We start from the raw sequence: 15,266 nt of genomic DNA, 5'->3' as shown, positions 1-15,266 counted from the left end.
AAGTCAAGTCTAGTAATACAAAGCAGAAGTACAGATAAAAGTTTAATGTACTGAGGCAAATGCTAAATTTGACCTAAGAAACAGAGCTTTTCTAGAAAAAAAGTTAGTCTAATACTTGCCACATTTACTACTCATCAAAGACTACTGCTTTTTTTCCTATGTATTTTTGAGTTCTTAATTTGTAATGTCTCATTCTTATTCAAAGACATAAGTCATGTGATATTTTGACAGGTGCATTCTTTATCTGCAGGGCTTAAATCTTTAAGTGATTTACTAGAGTTGTCATTATGTTATTTAGCAGGATTAGAAGATGAGAAAAATAATTTCCATATGTCAGATGTTTCCCAATGATGTAAGGATGTGAAGCTGTAGAATCCTGAGTCCAACACACACACCTGCAGTCACATTGACAAGTGACTCTACATAATTAAGCTCTGATAACTTTTTATTCCTGGTCTTAAGTTTTATCTCTTCAGTCTTGTTTTTTTAGCAATGTGATACTTCCTTCTTATGCTTAGATTATAGTGATGCCTTTTGAGTTGTGAGTTTTCCTTGTTACTTAATTTTAATAACAATTTCATGGAAGTTCATTTTTCAACTGTAAGTCTAGCAAAATATAGTCTCCTTCTATACTTCACATTTTGGCCTATTTAGTATAGATGCAATACACATTTTTGTCTAGTACTCTTCTTAGAGTTCATGTCTTTTAGCTGAATGTTTAGCAGAAGAGTACAGCATAACTGGGATGTAATACATATCCAAAACTGTAACAAAATGGATCCTGAAAGCACTGGCTTTTGAACTTCGATGGATCAAGTTCTAATTCTGTTGTATGTTAATAGGTTGGTAAATGGTTGAGGGCCATGTTTGTCTACCTAAAGAGAATTCCACGTTACCTCATCCCATGTTACTTTGATGCCATATTAGTGGGAGCATACACAACGCTTCTGGATGTAGGATGGCATCAGATGTCGAGGTATGCTTGGCCTTCTTATCAGAACTATAAAGGCATTTGTATATACCAGAACCTTTTAAGGTTTATCTGCTGGAGAATGTAATTTGAGTATTTTCATACTCCTCTAATGTGAAAGGGTACAATTGGTAGAGAATTATCAAATCCATCTTCTAACAGTGGTGGTTTGGAAGACTGAGAGTTCAGACACATATAGAGGGTTTCAGTTTATAACCATGGTTGTCATTGTGCAGTAGGAGGAGGAAACCCAAAGCCAGCATCTTTTTTACTAGTTTTTAGAAGCTTTTTTTTTTTTTTTTTTTGCTATAATTTTAGTACCAATGCAATGATTCTTTAAAGTTCAGGTAACTAAGAAAATCCCCAATTGTATTTGATGCTGATGCTTTGTTCAACACTTCTCTACAACGATGCTTTGTTCAAAACTTCTCCATTATTACTCCCATTATCTGAGCAGTCTGCTTACTTTTTGAAACAACTGTTTCATCTTCAGAGTCTACTTCTTTTTTCTTGCAAAGGCAAGGGAGATGCATTTCATGGAGGCTTTATTCTAGCTATGAATATGCCGACCAAGTGGATATCTTTTGTAAAAACAGGGAAATTAAAATGGGAATAGAATTTGGTATGGCTGTGAAATCATGGAGCGTAATATATTTTATGAAAAAATGCTTGGAGGTGAACTAGTTGAGAATGGAGATCAACTATTTCAAGCAATGCCTTAACAGACTTTTTGATTTGCAATTTTTGTATATATATGTAAAAATACGGTCTTTAAAAATACTGACTAGTTCTGACAAACTTTTATTCATAATAAAATATTTTTTATTATATTTTTGAAATTTTAGGTCTGTGATAGGCTTTAACTAAACCAAAACAATTTTTTTAAACTTTTTTCTTTAAGTACATATTATAAACACTTCCACTGGCATTAATCAATTAAGATTTGACTCCTAATGTTGGGCACCCATTTTAGGAAAATGAGTGATTTACAAATTAAATCTTAGATAAAAAATCAGTTAATGAAAAATGCTAGTATTAATTCATTGCTAGTTTTTTATATTTCTTATATGTAATGCTTGTCATAGCCTTGTGTAAATGAAAAAAGGTACATTTTATAGACTTCTATTGTTGAATGCAATGTTATTTTAATTTAATTGTTTTGAATTACAGCTTTGTGCAGAATGGATCAATGTTTGTTAAACACCTTTCCTTGGGTTCAATCCAGTTATGTGGGATAGGAAAATACTCTTGTCTGCCAGATCTGTCTCCTTCCTTACATGACGTTCCCTATAGGCTGAATGAGATTACAAATCAGAAAGAGCAATGTTGTGTTTCCTTGGCAGCTGGTAAGTGAGAACAACCTTTAAAAAAAAGAAGTCTTCCAAAGCAGTTAAACTGGTTTTAGTAACTATATTGAAATTTTCTGCATCATGTTTGAGAGCCATATGTCAGAAACTATGTATAAGATGCAGCACTTTCACTCACTTTTCCCTTGTGTTTAAAGTCAAAATTTCCTCATGTTGAAAGTATGGGGATTTTCTCTAGTAGTACTCATGGAGGTTGGTAGGGAGATGCTTTATTTTGAGACTTTTGAGACTTTTTTCCTGTATTTGTTGTTACCATATATAGAGGTGTACAAATATGTTTTCTTTTCCAGAAGACTTGCTTGAAATGAGTATACTTATCATAAGGGGTTTTAGTGTATCTTTTATAAATGTGAGTTTAAAAAGTGAATTGTAATGGAGTAACAAGAGTGAATTTATGCTTTGCAAGTTCTCAGAAGGAACCATTAGCAGACCACAACTCCTGATCTGAAACTGTCTCCAAAAGGCAAGAGCTTAAAAGCAGTCAGCAAGTAGTATTTATACCTCCAAATGTTCTGCCAGCATCTGGCAGTCTTCCTATGGGCATTTGCCTATGTCCAAAGTATTATCTTCTGTGGCTTAGAATGAATTTATTTTGGTTCTGAGTTCACTCATTCCTTTTCCGAAGCCATGGAAACTTTTAAACATCCACAGATGCAGTGGCATCTCTGAGTGGAGTGCTTTTCTTCTTTTTGCCATTACTCTTGCCTAAGTTTATTGCTTTTAGTTTCTGGATTTTAATAACATTCCATTTGCCTGCTTTAGTGTTACCTGGAAGCACAGAGGCACAGTGTTCCCTTAAACTGGTCATAAAGATTAACTGTACTGAAGGGTTTGGTTTTAAATATTCCATTCACATACTCACTGGTAGTTGTGCCTGAGATTTTTAAATTCTACACAGACTGTCATTCTCAAGTGCTGCTGCCATGTACTATAAATTTGCAGAGATGTGGAGGCCATATTTGAGAATTAGCAAATACTTTGTTAAAATAAGTGATAAGAAGTGAAATATTGTTCTGTCAAGCAAGCAGAAGAGACTTCTGGTTTGGAACCTTACCATGTGTCATTTCTGTTTAATAGATCATAAAAGGAGACAAATGGAAGAAAAGTATGGACCTTACTGTTTTAATTATTAGAACTTACCAGAATCATTCCTAAAGCTACATGTTAGAATGTCTGCAGTAAAATGTATAGTTCTATAGGCAGCTGGAAAAGAGAAGCAGGATGTCTTTCAGTGTCTGAGAACAGTCTCATCCCCATTATGCTTCTGAGATGCCACAACTCTCATACATAAACTCGTACCAACAAAGTGTTACAATCTTGTCAGAGTTCTGATTTTTTGGTTAGTTTTTTGTTTCTTTTAATTAACCTTTTTTTTAAGTTGCCAAGTGATTTAATAAAACTTTTTAAATGTCATTGTTACTAGTATGTGAAATGCTTTCATGTGATCTTGAAATTCTAGAAGATGTTGTTCTCGAATAGGGTGTATTTAATTCTATCAAGAACTTGGTATAGGAGATTGTTCATCTAATTAATTGATACAGCAGAAATCTCCAAGCACACATGTATAAAATAACCAGGCATAAAAAATTTATCCTCATTTATAAGTTTTTCCTAGATTACAATATTTCAAATAAACAATGATTTTTCTCTTCAGGTTTACCTCACTTTTCTTCTGGAATTTTTCGTTCATGGGGAAGGGATACTTTTATTGCACTAAGAGGTCTACTATTAGTTACTGGGCGCTATCTAGAAGCAAGGTAAGACTGGCCTAGCCTTGGTTCTTCTTGGCTTTGTAGGCAGTTAGGAGAAAGCAACGCTCTCAAAACCTGAGCTGTTGCACAAGCTCTTAGAAAAAGTTGATGTGCAGTGTAAAACTTCAATGGCACTAGACATATTTGGGAGCTTCCTATAAGTGGGATTAAAAATACTATTCAAATACTCTTTTGCTTTCTTAGCACTGATACAAAGTTGATGTTCTGTAGAGATAAGGTAGATTTAACCCCAGCAATGCTACTGTTTGTCTTTGGACAAAGTGATTGTTTCGGTAATACTTGCATCATTGTTGCTGAGCAGTAATTTCAGAATTATTTATGTAAAAATTTGAAGTATCAAAAGAGGATACTGTTTTAATCAGAAAGGCAAGAATGCAGGTCTGTCGTGGTTTATTTTGTAACTGCTAGTATTTGTCTGTTGATACTATAAATCAGCTATTTGTGTATTGCAATCTGGTAGCTATAAATATTTAACCTGACATGAGCCATACATAAGGCAGATGAATTTGATATTTTGATGAACATTAATTTGAATGGAGCTTAGCACATAATAGAAACATAAAAATTAGTTGACGTAAATCAGCATGTATTTATGCTGTTACACATTTGGCCAACTGTTAGCTTTCTCATGCAGAGAGATCTGCAGTCAACTAGAATGAGTATTTTGCCTTTTAAAGCTAGTTGGAATCTGTTTTCTGCAAGGTATGCGCAACGGTTCTCAAATTAAACTTCTCATAACCTCAGTTGCTGTCACCTCTCTGTATTTTAATAGGAATTTCCCATCTACTCCTGCCCTCCGTCCCCATTCCACCCCACCCATCAGAATGGATACCAGGGTAATCATATACCAGGTCAATAACAACCTTCCCTGTGACCTCAGTGGGATTTGGATTTAGGATCTATATCACTACATATTAAAAAGCAAATTATCTTTTCCATATGAATAGATGATGTATGTTTTGTACAAACTGATTTAAATGTATTCATGTTGAGGAATTTGTTATGGAATGGGTATGTTTTTATTGCAAAAGAAGTTCATGCTAAGTTGAGTAATTTGTAGCTTTCAACAGCAAATTTTTGTCGTCTATCTTTAAAATCCTGTTTGTCTTCTTGTTATTAATGTAACCCTATATGCTTTGTGCTTGATACTTGGTCCAATAATGGCCTTGAAGGCAACTTAGTCAAGACTGCAATTTTCTTTTCTTCTAGAAACATCATTTTAGCATTTGCTGGGACTTTAAGACATGGTCTCATTCCCAATCTGCTTGGTGGGGGGACACATGCCAGATACAACTGTCGTGATGCTGTGTGGTGGTGGCTTCAGTGTATCCAGGAGTACTGTAAAATTGTTCCCAATGGATTAGACATTCTCAGGTGTCCTGTTTCTAGGATGTACCCAAGAGATGACTCTTCTCCTCAGCCTGCAGGCACTGTGGTAAAAAATTCTTCTCATTTAACAAAACTGTAATGTTTTAATCAAAGGATGTAATCTTTTTCTAGCTACAAGAACCTGTTGCTATCTGTTGTTTATGGTGAAATTTGATTATAGCAGAAGAATTCCATGTTTTAGGCACTTCTTGCATCACCAAGTGCAAGGAAGAAAAAAAATTTCATCCGTTTCTAAACCTTTTTGTTGCTTTTTGTGTTGAAAAGAATGTTTATATGAAAAGTTGTATACAATGTATTGCCAATGCCAAGGATGCTACTTGAAAATGTTTGATGGTTTGGGAGTTTTTTTGGAATATCACATAAACTAGAGATTTAAGAAATGCTTTCTACTCATTTTTCATCTTGCCTTTCACATGTCATCCAAACATGTAACAAATCTAGGATCAGCCACTTTATGAAGTAATACAGGAAACAATGCAACGACATATGGAAGGCATAAACTTCCGAGAAAGAAATGCTGGTCCTCAGATTGATGAAAAAATGAGAGACGAAGGTAACATACACAGAACACTTATTGTGTAAAACAGAAGTTGATGATTATATTTTGTATTCCCTTTTTGTCTTATTTCCTCTTTCTACTGATCATGTTTTTTAAAATAAAATTATATTTATTGTAATAAAACCTGTATTACTTTATATACATGTAATATTTTTGGAATGCCTAAATAATAGTTTATTGTTAGCAACTGGTCATATGTTATGGTGCAAGTTATCTTTAAAATTTCATTTAAAGTACAGTTTCCTTCATAAACCTACCTCAGGTCTTGTTGGAAGGTCTTTTTGTTTATTAGGATGTTTGGGTTGGAAGTGTGGATAGTTGGGGTTTTGTTTTATCTAAGAAATGAAGTTAATACCTGATATTCTTTCTTGCCAGGTTTTAATGTAACTGCAGGCATTGACCATGAAACTGGCTTTGTCTTTGGAGGGAACCGCTTCAATTGTGGCACTTGGATGGATAAAATGGGAGAGAGCGACAAAGCTCGTAACAAAGGAATTCCAGCTACTCCGAGGTATGAAAGCCAGGCTTTAGGCAGGGGGTTTTTTAATTTTTTTAACTTAAATAATTCTGCAGAACCACTATGAGTTCTACTGACACATCTGAGAGATGATCTCTCAAATGTTCTAAATGTTTCTACCTGCTAAACTGTTAATGGATTTTTTTTTCTTTGTGCTGATTTGAAGTCAAAAGCTGTGTTCTTGGGCAGGTGAAGCCCATGGCTTCTGTCACAGTCTTGGCTCCATGCCAAGAGTTGACTTCTGAATTCAAGTAGTAAAATATAATTTATGAAATACTGTATACTTGTTGTACTACCAGTACTTTGTTATTCAGACTTCTCATATGAGTTATATATTGATAATTGTGTTGTTTGAATACTTCTTAGTTTGAATTCAAAAATATTTTACAACATCTACATTTTTAGAGTTGAGATTAGGCGTTTTGAAATAGGCTCTTTATTATGTGCTAGCAAACTGCTGCAGGCATCCTTGCTTGAATTTAGTATAGTATCAGCTTCAAATCAATTGCCATCCATTTGTGAGAATTGAGGAAAATGTTATCTTGCTTGACAAGTCGAGCATTTTAATTGAGAGCCGAGACTGAGGAACTTCCCAAAAGAGGCTGAGTTGGTGATGTGAGAGAGAAATTTCCATCAAGTAGACAGTAAAGCTGAGTATGATACAATATGAAATACTTGTACATATTGATTGCATGAATATTATCTGAAAAAAGAAGCAAGTCCAAGAAGTGCATTTAGTACTTATTTTAATCCCTCACTTTTGACTTGAGTAATCTCTTATGGGAGAACTATTACTGAAGTTACAGAAGTGTATGTGCAGTTGAGAAGCTTTGTATTAAAGACCATTTTAACATCAGAGGACCACATTTCGCGTTGATCCTTTTTTCATGTTCTTAATCACTGGTATAAAATTATCTTCCATTTGTGCTAATTAGCTGGATACGATAATACCACTTTAAATAAGGCTGTTGGACAGAAAAAGGTATTTGCTACCCAATTTACAATCAAGTTCATTCCTTGACTGAGAAACAGGGGAATAGTAGGCAAAGGAGAAAAAAGAAATTGTCTAAATAAGATACTTACTAATCTAAATTTTTCAGTTACTCATTGAACTTTAATAGCCTTCTTAAAGTAAATAATGAGGGTTTTCATCATCATTATTTTAGAGATGGCTCTGCTGTGGAAATGGTTGGCCTGTGCAAGTCAGCTGTTCACTGGTTGATGGATTTATCTGGGAAAAACATATTTCCATTCCGTGGAGTCACTGTAAAAAGACATGGTAAGAACAGGCACATCTCATAATTGCATTACTGGGCTACAAAAATAACTAAAATAATTAAATAGTGACCATATAACCTCAGAAGAAGGTTTAGGGGTAAAAGGGCAAAAACTTGAGAAAGGATCTTGTATGATCAAAATCCTTCTATTACTATAAAAATTTATTAGGAATTTATATTGTCTTCTCAATATTTCAAATAGTTTATTCAGTGGATTATAAAGAAATTTTAGAGCCAAATGCTTTTTCTCAAAATGGATATAAGTGATAAGGTTACTGTGTATTATGATGATTCTATCTTTCATTGCAAGAATGCAAACTGATTTTAAAGTTTTAAAGACAAGGACACTTGTTTTTATTTTATCTTTCTGTCCCTCTGCCAATATTCATAACACAGAAAACCCCTTGTTGAGAATATTTACATAAATATCATTGGAAGTCCCTTATGTTTTAGAGGGAATACTCTTCTAATCACAAAGTTATTTTAAGCTTAGCCAGCCCAAGTGAATATGTGCCCTGTGGAGACTTTGACCTTGTTTTAGTCTCACTAGAAATTTCAGTGATCTGTTGCAATTTCAGTGATCTGTACAATTGGCCTTAATGTAGGGAATAACAAACTGAGAGAGGTGATCCTAGGTCTGCTTCTGTTATATTCTGTAATATATTCTATTATATTCAGGAATTCAAGAAGCATACTTCTGCTGTTGTCACTGTGGCTGATTGCAGAAAATTAAAAGTGTATGTAACATCTTACAGGAAAGGAGGAGATTATCACATATGATGAGTGGGACAGGAAAATTCAAGGACACTTTGAAAGGCTATTCTTTGTCTCTGAGAATCCAGCAGATCCTAATGAAAAACACCCAGATCTTGTACACAAACGTGGAATTTATAAGGACAGCTATGGAGCTTCAAGTCCATGGTGTGATTACCAGCTCAGGCCAAATTTTCCAGTAGCAATGGTTGTGGTAAGTGTGGGGGAGTGGAAAGAGGATTTTGCACTTAAATGCAAGCTTAGTTCAGTTACGAAGAAAATTTTAAGGTCCATCTTCTTGGCATTCTATCAGGAACATACATTGCTTGGAATAACTTTGTGAAAGCAGCTTTTTTTCCATGCTTTTAATATTTGTCCATCTTGGACTGTCTCCTAAAAATGTATCAAGACACGACTTGCCAATTTGTCATGTTCACTGTATTCAGAATATCTTTTATAGCTAGGTCTGGATGGCTGGTTTTCCCATCAAATTGGCTAAAAAGGATGGATTCTTTATCTTCATTGTAAAGAATTGTAAAGATTTATAAAGAGCTTCAGTAATAATATTTGGCCAGGGTATATAAAATAAAAACAAAATTTAAGAAAGCACTGGATACCTTCTATTTTCTTGTTTACTCTGACTTTCAGATTACAGAAATTTATTCAGCAATGCAATACTCAGGCTTTTTGCTGTCTTCTGCATTTGTATACAGCCTTATATATGTATATGCACAGAGATTATTCATTAAATCTTTATTTTATTAGGCCCCTGAGTTGTTTACACCTGAGAGAGCTTGGAAAGCTCTGCAGATAGCAGAGGAAAAGCTTCTTGGTCCATTAGGCATGAAAACCTTAGACCCAGAGTAAGTACAGTAGAGATAAGATCAAGTGGTAATTGCTAAAGATGATAAGCATGACAAGTAGGAATTATTTGATGTAGGACAGGGGTGGTGGTGATGATGAGAAATCTTCATTTATACCAGTGAAATAAGGCTGCAGGAAGTACTTCCAGAACAATTGTTTTGCTGTCCTAGAAGTCCATAAAATTGATTTTTTTATATAGGCAGTGGCTGGGTGGTTTTGGATGCCTCACAGTAAGCAAGTCAAATTTGGTATCATACCAAAGATATTGAATTTGCATCCCTGGACATATGGTGTTTGATACAGTATATAGCACTACAGTTTGAGTAAAAGGGTAAAATTATGACTCTTAAGTCCTTTCTAGACGTTGACCATTTTTCTACTAATTTAAACTTTACTTGGAATTACACTGTCAAGTAAAGTACAGAAGCTGGTAGAGACCTCCCTAACTTAACCATCAATGAATGTAAATGACAACTTTTTCAGTTAATTTGTTTTCCTTTTATGTGTATAATTTTTAATTAAGACTTTGTTTACATAATACTTTTTTTTGTTTCTTGCAGTGATATGGTGTACTGTGGAGTCTATGATAATGCTCTTGACAATGACAACTACAATGTAGCCAGAGGGTTTAATTATCACCAAGGACCTGTAAGAGCTACTTCCTTCAATTTTAGAAGAAATGTAGTCGTCTTTTCAAACCAACTGCTTTGATAATCATCTTGTCATTCTTTATTTAGGAATGGGTGTGGCCGATTGGATATTTTCTTCGTGCCAAACTGTATTTCTCTAGGTTGATTGGTCCAGAGATATATGCAAAAACTGTAGTTATGATTAAGAATGTTCTTTCTCGCCACTATGTTCATCTTGAAAGGTAAGGTAACAACAAACACAGATTCAAAATATTCAAAATACCCAGCTACTGGTATCCACCATCTAGCTGCATTTTAGAGTACAGATCTATACTATAAATAGGATCTCTTTTCTAGATAGGAAGTTGTCTGCTATATGTGCACTTGCAGTTCTCAAGTCAGGTTTCAAATACAGGTGAGATCTAGTGCCTTTTACAGATTGCAGAACTCCTAATACTTACCCATGCAAAGCTTGGGTGAAATAAATTTTATGTAAAAATTAGGATCTTATTTAATTCAAAAAGTCAAATTCAGAAAAAAATGTTGGTGAGTTGTTTTTTAAAAAAATCAAAATATTTAAAAACAAACTTTGTAGAACATAATGGTTAAAGGACGAGTAGTGGCAGATTAAAATTGTAGCAGATAAAATGATGAAAAGTATTGTTAAAAGTATTTATTGTGTTCTACGTGAGGAATTTAAAATTATGAAGCTGTCATACTAATAAACCTTGATTTTTCTAAGGAGACAGAGGAATTTGCATTTTCCCTCAAACCAAACCACCAAACCTACATGCTGTTTTTCCTCTTTTGCTGTTTATTTTAATTAATAAGGATTTGAGACAAGCTAAAACAAACAGAACATCTTGCCCTTGATATCTCTTCCATATAATCTGTTCTGTAGCACATGAAACACATATTTATCTTCACCCAAAAAAGTAATTCAGGACTCATGACATAAAAATTTGTCTGACCACACAAGGAAGAAAAAAGGATTTGTGAAGCAACATTTTGCCTTACACAGTATTTTGACCAAGTTGCTTGTTTGGTAGTATCAGAAATAACTTGCAGTTTGGTAACACTCGTTGCTTTTCTGTCTTATTAAAGTAGTGTGTATATATATATAATTTTATTTTTTTTCTCTGTTTTAATACTTTGTTTCTGTACAGCATATTTAATGTAGCAATAGGCTTTGTTTTTTTGTAAGTAGTTTTTTTGAGTTTTTTGTGCTAGTTTGTGGGAGGGTTTTGTTCCTAAGGAAGAAGAGAAGGTTTATGTAATCATGCTATCTTCCAGCCCTTGTCACTTTTTAGCACCATAATAAATTTCAAGTGTAGTTTGAATACCATTGGTACCTCATCTTCCAAATGCAAAACTACCAGAATGAGAAACAGGAGCAGCACACCAGTTGCGTAAATTTAGTTACTATTAGTAGCAGAGAGTCTGCTTTGAAGAAGGGGCGCTTCCACTACAATTAACAACTGCAGGTGAAAAAAATATTAGATCTCAATTATTAAAGGATATACTGTGGTTGTAGGAGAGTAGACCTTTAGTCAAACTTTTCAGTTTCCTACTGAGTTTCCCTCCCAAAAGGCTTTAAAATGAAATGTTCGTTTTATTTTAATCAATAATCTAACAACAATACTCACTTGTGTTTTCTTTTGTCAGATCATCCTGGAAAGGGCTTCCAGAGCTAACCAATGAGAATGGGCAGTATTGTCCTTTTAGCTGTGAAACTCAGGCATGGTCGATTGGTGTTATTCTTGAAATCCTTTATGACTTGTAAAAGTTTATTTTGATTGATTTGATGAAACTTCTGTGGTCTTACTATTGGGCATAAATGAACACTTGGCTTACACTGCAAGGGAAATTAACTGTTCTGCACAATCACTTAAGCTGTGTCCTGACTTTTAGAGATGCTGAACGCCATCGTCTTCTGTACCCTATAACTGTGTGGGGCTTCAGGTATTTTGAAAATCAGGGCATGACAATAAAATAAAACTGCAGTGCACACTCGATGCAGAAACTTTTACTAAGGAGCAATTTTAAGAATATGCACAAACTTAATTTTAAGTAGCTTTGGTTTTTTAGCTTTTTGAAAACAAAATGTAACAAAGTAAGTTTGTTCCTTCCTGAGCTAAAAATAAGCAGCACAGATCTTATGTTTGTTTTTTTTCCTGTCTCTTAAAGAGTAAATGAATGTTTTTGGAAATGCATGCTTAAGGGGGAGTAGACTAACCTCCAGCTTTCTGAGTTTGGTATGCTATGTGCTCTAGCACCGTGCATTAATGAAGGCATAATATGTTATCTCTCCATTGAACTGTATAATGGGGATGTTTTTGTATGTGTTCAATTGAACACTCCACTAAGCAACCTCAGAAATAAAGTGTATGAATACTGTAATAAATCAACTTTTGAAGTTATATATAAAATTTTGAGAACTTTGCTTTGAGAGTTAACTCAAGCAATAATGAGGTAATTAATAATGTTAATCTGTCTTTAGATTTATTTAAATACCATGAGCAATATAGCAAACCTGTTTTTTCTTTTATATCTGGTTTTCACCATGGGCAATTCATAAGAAGTGTGCATACAATGCAGAGCCTATATTTTAGGGAAGGCCAACATGCTTGACTGCTTATTAAAAGAATTTATTGAAGAGATAGGGTCACCCGAGCCCTTCTTTCTTTGGGAAAATCCTAGCTCTATTAATCAGGTGGAAATGCTTATCACAGTGGAAAGACATAGTAGCCTACTGTCAGAGAGGAGAATATGAGGCTTCTAGGCCTTTTGAAATTGCACCAATAACAATATGCATGCTACCTCTGTGTGGTGTCCTTTGGGAACAAATCCAGTGAACATGATGCAAAATGTGTTTTTTCATATTTGGATGGATGCCTGCATGTCCTTACTAAGTTCAGGGTTCACAAACTGAGATGAGAGCACTTGGTAATTCTCAACTCTTCGTACAATTTTTCCATCTTAATGCAATAAATAGGGAGAGAGTGAGGTTGACAACACTTCCCACATCACAAGGCAGAAAAGCAAAAGCACTATTTCTTAATGTTAGACAACATATGCTGAAAAAATAAATACAGGATGTGATTATAATGCACTAAAACACATAGCTCAAGATTTTATCATGTCTGCATTTTAAAGTTTCTGTATTCTGTGTACAGTGCACACATGCTGTCTTGTTCAGGGAGATGTATTTCAGGTAGATACTGTAAGGGCAAGTTAACAGGTTCAAGAGATGAAGTGTAAGAAGTGGCTATACTCATATACTATTTGTTTGAAAGGTTAATAAGAATTTTAACTTCCTTGCTGAAGTGTTCAGTCCTTAGAAATTAGGAATAGGTAATGTCTATATTACACCTGAACTTTAGAGCTGCAGTACATGGGTTGAGAATTTTTTATTTTCTCAACACAATGCATAAGAAATGTCATTTGATCAAAAATGTTACTGAAATGTCAGCTACAGATTTTTTTTTAATGTGCAAGAGGCATAGAAAGTATTTTTCATACTGCACTGAACTTTCAAAAATTCTTGATAATTATATTGAAGTTTGTCCTACTGTTTCACTAGCTTTACTGTTTTCCTGGATACTTATTTCTTGTTTATTTTTTCAAGGTATGTTTTATGGCTCCTGCAGCTTAGAAAGCAGGAGCAAAATGGCAGAAAAAAAATTGTTCTTACTTCATGAAAGCATTTTAAAATTGAAAGGGAAGCTTAAGAGCTATGACTGTTGAAGATTTCCACCAGGTGTCAAAATCATATTCATTGGCAATAACACTCTTTAAGAGTTGGAAAAAAAAACATGAGAAAATTTTCATCAAAACCTTCCTATGTTATGTACAGATTGCTTTTGAATTTTGCAACCTGCACTGCTGATAGAGACTGCATATTTGTCACTACTAGGGTTTTTTCTAATTTAATAGTAAAATTTTAAAGATAAATCACCACTGTGTACACAAAAATACATATGAAACTTCTAAACATGCCCATTTATAATGTTGCTTCTGCACTGATTAGTTGAGCATAGTTTTAGTAACAAATATTTTAAATAGGGAAATAATATGTATTGGTTGACTTTGCTGTTAAGTAGCAACAAAAGTAAGATTTAAGGTTATTAACTTTCTTGGAGGGTGGAGGTTTATCAGTTTGGGGGGTTTTTGTTGGTTTTGTTTTTTTTTTTCTCAAAAAGCTACTCAACACTTTGTCAAGCCAGACAGTTTAAAAATGAAGAGGGAAGAAAACAATGTTAAATCTAACATAAAATGAGCTGATATCCACATAGATCAAGTCATTATCCCCTAAAAATAGCTGATTTATATTGACTGATCCTGAGCTGTATCATTATAATTTATATTTTATACTGAAAAACTTCTAGTAATGCAAACGTATAATTGGTAAAATAGAAATAAACTAAATAACTCAGTAGGAACTGTGCATCCATTGTGTTCCAGTTGGTGCTTCTTGACCTATATTGTATTAATAATTATTTTTCCTCCCAATTGAAATAATTTAACTGTTATCAACTGTTCACACAGTTAATAGCTCTTGATTTAGTCAAACATGATTAACTTAAGAGTTCAAGCAAATTAATGTATCATTCTCACACTGCATGTTGTAATGTAAAATGGAAATATGAGCTTTACATGTCTGTCTATCACAGCAACAGCTGATTTTAGAAAATGTCATTATTCATTTCTGAAATGCACAAAATAAAATTCTTTAATTCAGAGTTAACCTTTTCCTTGTGCTTATTTTTTTTTAAAAAAAAAAGTCAAACTTTGCAGCTGATGTTGCTTGTTCACTTCTTGCGATTTTACATACAGGGGAGAGATTGTTAAGTCCTCAGGTTAAATGTTAAAATGTGCTAACAACACTTATTACAAAAACAACAGCTTACTAGAAAAAAAAGCAGGAACTTGAGATTCTTATATTGGTGTCCTTGTTAGCTGTCCTAGCTGAGTTTGGTTTAGCAGAGACCCAAGGGATATAGTGATTAACTTTTGGAGTAAAACTCCTATCCGTAGGGAGAAGGCAATTTTAATTTCCAGCTCTGCTTTGTAAAATCAAAGTCTCCCTGCACAGGTGCCTGGTATACTGAATATGTTTTGCAATGTCCCCATTTTATTTCATGCTTTATAAAAATAGGATTTTTTTTC

At 34.0% G+C, this 15,266-nt stretch overlaps 1 protein-coding gene across 5 annotated transcripts in view; it reads left to right on the top strand.

Moving 5' to 3' along the window:
* AGL (amylo-alpha-1,6-glucosidase and 4-alpha-glucanotransferase) overlaps positions 1–14,844 on the top strand; it is a 36,452-nt gene extending 21,608 nt beyond the window's left edge. For all 5 annotated transcript variants that reach the window (XM_014250658.2, XM_014250657.2, XM_014250659.2 and 2 more), the window contains exons 23-34: positions 843–976; positions 2,141–2,316; positions 3,992–4,094; positions 5,319–5,544; positions 5,940–6,051; positions 6,433–6,568; positions 7,741–7,853; positions 8,607–8,818; positions 9,370–9,467; positions 10,029–10,116; positions 10,206–10,339; positions 11,763–14,844. In XM_014250658.2, coding sequence (XP_014106133.1) covers positions 843–976; positions 2,141–2,316; positions 3,992–4,094; positions 5,319–5,544; positions 5,940–6,051; positions 6,433–6,568; positions 7,741–7,853; positions 8,607–8,818; positions 9,370–9,467; positions 10,029–10,116; positions 10,206–10,339; positions 11,763–11,880 — 1,650 coding nt within the window. In that variant the 3' untranslated portion in view covers positions 11,881–14,844. The remainder of the gene's footprint in view (positions 1–842; positions 977–2,140; positions 2,317–3,991; positions 4,095–5,318; positions 5,545–5,939; positions 6,052–6,432; positions 6,569–7,740; positions 7,854–8,606; positions 8,819–9,369; positions 9,468–10,028; positions 10,117–10,205; positions 10,340–11,762) is intronic.
* The last annotated feature ends 422 nt before the right edge of the window (positions 14,845–15,266 follow it).

Source organism: Pseudopodoces humilis, chromosome 10 (genome assembly GCF_049639895.1).
Source record: "Pseudopodoces humilis isolate 2021_Gansu_Grassland_sample_001 chromosome 10, ASM4963989v1, whole genome shotgun sequence".
In the NCBI taxonomy this organism is placed as follows: Eukaryota; Metazoa; Chordata; class Aves; order Passeriformes; family Paridae; genus Pseudopodoces; species Pseudopodoces humilis.
This window is presented reverse-complemented; position numbering and strand designations above follow the sequence as displayed.